This window comes from Chelmon rostratus, chromosome 9 (genome assembly GCF_017976325.1).
Source record: "Chelmon rostratus isolate fCheRos1 chromosome 9, fCheRos1.pri, whole genome shotgun sequence".
Taxonomy (NCBI): Eukaryota; Metazoa; Chordata; class Actinopteri; order Chaetodontiformes; family Chaetodontidae; genus Chelmon; species Chelmon rostratus.
Genome location: NC_055666.1, coordinates 13,856,830 through 13,864,938, shown reverse-complemented (window position 1 = coordinate 13,864,938; position 8,109 = coordinate 13,856,830). Strand labels below are relative to the sequence as shown.

At 44.1% G+C, this 8,109-nt stretch overlaps 1 protein-coding gene across 3 annotated transcripts in view; it reads left to right on the top strand.

Annotated features, from left to right (window-relative positions):
• The first annotated feature begins 2,287 nt into the window (after positions 1 to 2,287).
• spock1 (SPARC (osteonectin), cwcv and kazal like domains proteoglycan 1) overlaps positions 2,288 to 8,109 on the top strand; it is a 99,009-nt gene continuing 93,187 nt past the window's right edge. For all 3 annotated transcript variants that reach the window (XM_041944105.1, XM_041944104.1, XM_041944106.1), the window contains exons 1-2: positions 2,288 to 2,379; positions 2,946 to 3,083. In XM_041944105.1, coding sequence (XP_041800039.1) covers positions 2,949 to 3,083 — 135 coding nt within the window. In that variant the 5' untranslated portion in view covers positions 2,288 to 2,379; positions 2,946 to 2,948. The remainder of the gene's footprint in view (positions 2,380 to 2,945; positions 3,084 to 8,109) is intronic.

Sequence of the window (8,109 nt, the reverse complement as noted above, 5' to 3'; positions counted from 1 at the left end):
GATGCATAAAAACAGAATGCTAAACATCATGATAATGAGCAGCATCTCATGATCAGTGAATATGTGATATGTGAATCTGCATATTGACCACTTTCTTCATGCGACCGATGCATCACTGATTAACTCTTGAGCAGCTGCTACTCTAAATACCACACAAAAAATAACTAGCTACTAGGAATGCATCATTAGTTCATGATTGACTTATCATTAATTACAATTTTTTCCTCACACTTCAAGCAAGGTGGAGTGGAATCCAACTAACAAATAGTGACTGAGGTTTTATCGGGTTTTACTTGTAATGGTACATTTACAACTTCAGAGCACATTTTAACAGTATATGACATGGCATGCACAGATAAAGTGATCCAGGAAGGATTCAAGCAGTACAACCAAGTTGTTAGTAAACTGTAATCCTAGTAAACTGAGTTTCAGAGCCTCCAGCTCCTGCACCCATGCTGTTTACCTGCTTCATTAAACCTCACAGCCCTGCTGGAGCAATCCTGATTTGTGTATTTTGAAGACACCACCAGGAACCAGAACACTAATAGGGTTTGTTCATGATGAGCCATCTTCACCCAATTAATGTTTCATTTTTTTTTTTTTTTCATGATGTGGACAAACATTAAACAGAAATAGAATTTCACAAATGCAGGTTTTGGATGTTGCTTGTATCCACACTGCAGCAAACACAGCTGCAAACTACTGTGTGTAACTACTTTGTGTTTGACCTGTTTCATTTTTAATGAGCTCTGACTCTCGACCAAGAACAGGAAATAAAAGGAAAAATTGCAGTAGGCCTACAACCTATAGGGCTCGGTTTTCCTGGAGGAAACCTCTCAGACAGCACTGAACCTTCGGTAACAACACAATTCATTAAAAATAGCACAGCAGAATATAGATATATGAATATACAAGACAATATTGGCAAAAACAAGACCTTTCCTCACGGGGGCAGTGAGCTTTGCAACATACAACCCTGGTTCCAAAAAAGTTTGGACCCTGTGTAAAACCGTAATAATAAAAACAAAATACAATCATTTGCAAATTAAGTATGTTTACCAACAATCCATGTAGGACCATCCTTTATACAGGCATGTGTTCACAAAGTGGTGAACTTGCTCCATCCTTGTTTGTGAACGACTGAGCCTTTCCAGGATGCTCCTTTCATTCTATCACCTGTTACCAATCAACATGCTTACCTGTGGAATGATCCAAACAGGGGTTTTTGAGTTGATGGGGTCAAACATTAAATATGTTGTTTTTGTACTGGTTTCAGTTGAGTATTTGTCAAAAAAGATTTATTTAAAAAGAAAAATGTATCACATTCTGTTTTACCTGTTTTGCACAGTGTTCCAACTTTGTTGTAATTGGGGTTGTAGCAGGTCAAGATGAACACAGAATTGCAAAAGGAAGCTTAAGTCTTTCTTCTGACCACCGTTCTGACGAAATTAAGCAGTATGAAAGAGAGTTGTGGTATCAGCCAGAATAGTTAGAGAAGAGAACCTGAGTGAAACTGAGGGGCATTAGGAACTCTGTGCCAAAGCAAGTCCATAAAACAGACTCCAACCGAACCACACAGAGAGAGGAGTGATGCCACTGGAAAGGCCAACTCACCACAGACACCAAGGCTGGAGCGAACAGAAGCTGAAGTGCACACACTTCAACCACACACTATGCAAACAGAGAGTTGCCAAACCGAGCAAAACCCAGGGATCCAAAGCAGAGTCACAGATTAATTATGTAAACACATCGTTATATCATCCCCACAATGCTATGGAGCCCATTTACGAACTGAGATTTTTGCCGTTACTTAAAACAAAAACAAAGCAAAACCCCTGTGTTTCGTGTGGCTCGCCTCTGTCCATGGTGCTAAAAGCGCGCTGCCGTCAACCCCTCCGCCCCGGAGACGTCTCGGGCGCCACCACAGCGCTGATTTTATGGCTCGCGCGTCTTAATTGTGTTTATTATGGTGGACACGAGCTTGAATTCCACAAGAGAGGCGCGTGACTAACATGAAATTTGTGTTTCACACACCCGGAACAGCTTTGACACGGCTCTCAAATCCTGCTCGGGCTCTGGTGCGAACATGAAGAAAAAAAAACCCGCTGAAAACCAATGACACGGTGTGCGTGTGTGTGTGTGTGTGTGTGTGTATGAGAGAGAGGGAGCGAGAGAGAGAGAGAGAGAGAGAGAGAGAGAGAGGAGGCGGTGTCTGGTGACCGAGGAGGAGGAGGAGGAGGAGAAAGCTCCCGGTCCGCTCGTCCTCGCAGCTCCCTTTTGCCGTCAATCCTACAAGCAGTCGGGTGCCACCGGAGTGCCCGGGGCTGTGGACTTATTTTCCCCGGGGAATCGGAATTGGACACCAACAAACTCTCCCAGGTAGGTGAAGCAGCGATGCCTCGTGGGGCGTTTAGCAAAGAAATATAAACTGGACTATGAAAGTCTGTAGTTGCCCATTTGCCGACTTTCAATGTGCTGCCGAGGATGGAGGAGACGGAGGAGAAAGCAGACGAAAGCCAAGACAAAGCTCCGTGGGGGCGGCGATTGTGTTGACGCCGCTAATTGCTTTTTAAATTGGCGGAGGGGAAGCTCGCGAGCTAATCGCCGCGCGGTGCCCCATCTGCCGCCGTGACAACTCTCCAATGTTTCTAATCCGATTAGAGGAAGGATCAGCAATTTGATCAAAATGAGCTCTCCGCGCCCCGAGCAGTCATGAACTGCGCCGCGTCTGGACGCGTTCACCGCTCCGCTGTGACATTCTGACCCGATATGCGTCACAATGCGCGACTTCTGCGTTCTGAAGTGCTCGCGCTCACTTCGCTCTGTTCTTCCAACACTTTGCTGCTGCAGCCTCCTCTCCTCTGCATCTGTTTTGTCACCCCGTCTTATACCCCCCCTCTGTTTTGTTTGTTTGTTTGTTTGTTTCTCTGTGTCTTTGCTTTCAGAAGATGTTCTTCTTCCTGCTGCCTGTCGTGGCTCTCTTGCTGAGCAGAGAAACTGCGGTCTCCGGTAACAGTAACGACAAATGGCTGAGCACCGTGGCTCAGTACAACAAGGACAGATCCTGGAACAGATTCAGAGATGTGAGTTGGTCGGAGAGACGGAACATCTACTGTGTGTGTGTGTGTGTGTGTGTGTGTGTAAATGTGGATGTGTATTACTCACGTTGTGGGGACAAAACGCAAGTCTCCATAACGCAAAACACTGAATTTTAGAGTGAAGACTTGGGTTAAGGTTGAGTTTAGGTTAAGGTTAGGGTAAGGCTTAGGGTTAGGCAAGTAGTGGTTATAGTCAGGGGTAGGGTAAGTGTCCAGGGAATTAATGAAAGTCAATGTAATGTCCTCCGACGATGTGTGTGTGTGTGTGTGTGTGTGTGTGTGTGTGTGTGTGTGTGAGAGAGAGTGAGAGAGAGAGAGAGCACTACGCCCTTGATACACCCAGTGAGTACTTGAGCACTTGCCAGCAGGCATAATCCACCTTGTAGAGACTCAGCAGGTTCAAACCCTGGTTGAAAGAGAAGCAGACTCGACATTAGAACATTAGACTTCCGCACCTGATGGAAAAAAAACCTTTCCAGTTTATGAATCGATTGACTGAAGGCTTTCCCATCCCAGCTGGCTGTTTTATCTCGCCAGTGTTGGGCATATTGGGCTTTTCTACCTGATAATTGATCACCTATTTCAGTCAGAATCAGAAGAAGTGAGTTGCAGCTACATGTTAGTCCAGTGGTGCTTCATAACATTCAGCTTCTGCAGTAAGGGCTTATGTTTGGTGTTTCTGCCTTTCCTGCTTGCCTCACAGGACATTTCATGATTTCTCTGAAACAGAATTAAGGAGACTCGTCAGGGCTGGCTTCTTCAGGGACATCAGGCATATTGTTTTTTCAGAAGTAGCCATGTTGGCTCTTGAGTCTGTGCCAGCTCACTCAGTGTGCTCCCTGCGTATAAACCACCATGACTGGATTAGATTTGAGTCATGGTTTGAAACCTGCTGAGAAGGACCTAGTGAGTACAGTAGGTGCTTCATAAAAAGATGCTGAAAGTCACTTTGAAGTCCAAGCACAACTGCGGTGACACAGACATGTCGGTCTAATTATGGTGAAGTAAGAACTGTAGCGTTCAGCCACATTGTTCAAACCCACAGAATGTTATTTTCCAGTGGAGGTCCCCATGTTTTCAAAGGCAGCCATAAAGACATGCAGTTTTGGTTTGACTATTTCACATTGTATAGCTTCAATGAAGAGCTGGAAAAGAATATATGTGATGCTGCCAGGCAGTGTGATTTTAACAACCTTACAGCAACTTAAGGGGAGATTAAAGGGGTTGGTTGTTTTTACTTTGTCATGACATAATGACTTCAGATTGTGCTGTGTTGGCATTCAGACTCGTACATTTCAAACACAAGCTTTCATATTTGGAAAGTGCATGACCTCCACCTGCCATCTGGTGGTGACACCTGAATGGTTAGGATACCTCTCGGGCTCTCTTAATATGTGAATATGTGGAAATGTTAATGAATGCCATTTGCGCTCAACTCCGGCCTCAACTACAGAATGACCACACAGCTAAGCTAACTCTCCTGTCTAACCACCTCCATCAGGCTGATGGTGACAGTAGTGTAACCACTGCCTTTCCGTCATGAACCCACACTCTTAACGTTATATTCTTCTACCTGCTAACATGTTCTCCAGAGACTTCAGTAGACAGTGGGCTAACTTTGGCCTTATTAGAGCTGGCCTTCCCCATGCAGTACTGGAGCGATGATGTGAGCTAGTGTTAGTCATGGCTGTATACACTCAGCCAGGGCTCTACTACCTGCAGTGTGTGTGTGTGTTTGTGTGTGTGTGTTTGGGCATGCAACACACTGTTTATTTCTCGCTGTGGTCTGTGCGAATGAAACTCATTAACAGGAAACTGTCAGTGTGGGGGGCGGAGGACAGGAGCAGAGGAGAGGAGAGGAGAGGAGGGAGGGAAAGGAGGGGAGATGAGGAGCAGCGGACATGGGGAAAGGCTGTGACATTTATGTTTAATATTTCAAGCAATTCTACCAACCAAACACAAAAGCTGCTGTTTAGTTGTGTATGTGTGTGTGCATTGTCTGCCCTTCCACATAGGGAAACCTGCTGGTCGTAATTTGTCTCCTGCAACACTGGCTGTCTTTTGTTTTGTGCCCTCTCTCCTCCTCCATTCTTTCTCAGTCATTGCTCTCCTCCCCTCTCTGGTACCAAACCTTTAATATCACAGACAGCAAAACCTTAGATTAGGAAAATGTGGATCTGTATGAATCTCAAACTGTAAAACAACCATTCTCGAAGCTGTCTAAATCTGATGACTGAGGAGAGCCTGATCTTAAGGCACTGTAGTTGTGATCGTGATGTGTTCAAGGCCCCTTTTACTCTGTGATTTCTGGCTGCCCCACCTGAAAGTTGTGAGAAATTTGTGGTGAAATCACAGGTTGTCAGTCAAATGGTCACATTGATGGTTATTTAGAGCTTTGCTGACCAAAAACAGGCTGTTTCAGAGTTCTGAAAATGTGGGACCAAAATGTGAATGATGCAACAACCCACGTCTACAAACCAGCGAATGAGAATAAGACTTGAAATGACACAGAATACACTGGCGAGCTATAGCACAACATTTACCCCAAGCTCCCTTTGCAGAATCTGCGTATTTTCCCCTTTTTTCCATTCTCCTCCCCCTTGTCTTTTTTGGTTTTTGAAGTGGCAGCACTACAACAGCTGCTGTGCTTCACATGCACAGGATGTGAAGGATAATAAGGATTAAAATCTGGTGGGCGATTATGACATCAAATCAACATAGTTTCATAGTAAATGGAGATGAGCTTCACCTGGAAATCACTCGAATGAAAAAAGGACAGGGAGACAGGAAGGATTGTTATCTGTCACTCAGTCATCTCAACCCCCTCCTCTCAATTCTCAGTGAGACATGACCTCCACATTTTCCCTCCATAGTTCTCTCTTTCCCTCATTTTCTTCCTCTGTCTCTGGAGCGGTGAATGACCCTGTGCTTCCTCAGCCATAGCCCTCTCTATCTCCTCCTCCCTTTTCCTCAGCCCTCACCCATGACTCCTCCTCTCTGCTATGCCTCTGCCTGCCATGTTTCACTCTGCATCCCTGATGAGCTACTTGCTCCCTCCTGCATAATGTATGAGCGTCCATTTGTTGGCAGGGGAGCTGGTGCAATAGTTTAACAGTCAAAGTTCAGGTGGCTTATCTTCAAAACATAAGGAAAATAGGATGTGATTTATAGGGGCACAGTGGTCCAGTGGCTGGCACTGTCGCCTCGCAAAAAGAACATACTGGGTTTGAACCCGCCACCTGGCTGGCACCTCTGTCTGTGTGGAGTTTGCATGCTCTGCCTGTGTTGCGTGGCTTTTCTCCGGGTGCTCCAGCTTCCTCTCACAGCCCAAAGACACAAGGGTTAATTGGTAAATTGCCTGTAGGTGTGAATGTTTAATTGTCTCTATGTGTCAGCCCTGTTATGAACTGCCTCTCACCCAGTGTCAGCTGGAATCAACTGCAGGCCCCCATGTCCCTCCAAAGGATATGCGGTTGTAGATGATGGATTTGATTTATTAGTTTGCCTAGTGGCACTCCTAATAACTGCACTGTAATGTGTTGGTAGATAAGTGCAATGCGGATAGAGGCAGTGTTATTTTAGTCCATTTCTATTGAGGGTGGCTATGCAGTGAAAAAAACCTTCCTTATTTCCATCACTTTGTGTCACTTCAAAGACATGTTTTCTTCAATCAAAACAAAGCTGACGTCTTTGTTACTTGCTTGTATACTTGATGCAGACATGAATTTCAGATGTTTTGCAGAAACAAAAGGACACATTTGTGGAATAAATGACGCACTGCATTGGCTTCAGACTGAAGTCTGTGAACATGCTTGCAGACTGAGACTAATTCTTCACACGCCCGCCACCATTGTCTAACTGTCTGGATCTGGTCTAAAGCATGGTTTTATTTTTCCACTGAAGTGCCTGTTTCCAGTGTGCTATATGGATGGTTTGGAGCTTGCTCAGCTTGTTACAGGATATCTAAATGTTTTGACCAATTAAATAGTTTCTTAATCCTTAAAATTGCTTAATCACTTTTGTTGCTCTTTTGCCAAACACTTGTTTTAATTTATACCAACACTATTTCCATTTTCCTTAGGTTACAATCTCCACATTAATTTTCATGAGCTTTTATGCAAATAAAGTATAGCTGCAGTGAATATACACACATCTGAGTTTGACTGTGTTTCTGTTTCAGGCAGGGTCAGGTTTGGTGTAAGCCTGCAATTGTCTGGTGTTGTTGGCTACATCAAAGTATTCTGGTCAGGACCAAAGAGAATATGAGGGGTCCAGGTGGAACAATGGTAGGCGCAGCAGCAGTAGAACAGAAAATCTTAATACCCAAACAGAATCTGCGTAACAGTGATTTCACACTGCCTGTTTATGGTGCTGCCAATGCATTAGTTCCTTCGGTGGCAGACGTTTGTTCACTCTACGCTCCTCAGACAGCGTTACAGTCAATATATTTGTAAGTTGAGTGAATCTGAGGAAGTGCTCTTAGAGTAATACACTATTTTAGCTGATAATTATAGTCCTTTACTGTGCCTAAATGATGCACCTAATTACTTCACCTCATTCACTTAAGGTGTAGATAGCAGTGACCTCAATCTTATGTGGTGTCTGCAGCGAAAAAAAGAAAAGCTTAATGAAAATTTTGAGCAAAACTATTTTTAACAGTGTAGAGTTTATTAGAAGGCAAAGTCATAAGACTGATATATTATTTAACAATGGATAACAACAGTATGAAAAGCTCCTGGTGTAATTGCTTTTTATACAGTAGTGAAGTCTGCTAATACACATTATGGTCTGTGGATTGCTGAGCTGGCTGGTTTAAGCCAGTTCTCCATTCTGGCCTGAGCGAGTCTATTATTGGTGGATTTATGTTGCACAAGGAAATTATAGGGTAGTTTGTACTGAGGTAAAGGTACTGTAAGTGTTAGTGTTCAGTGTGTAACTTCAGCATAGGTTTGATTGGTTGAGAATGTGTGTAGAAAACTGATCATAAGGACTGGGTATGTAGACCCTGATC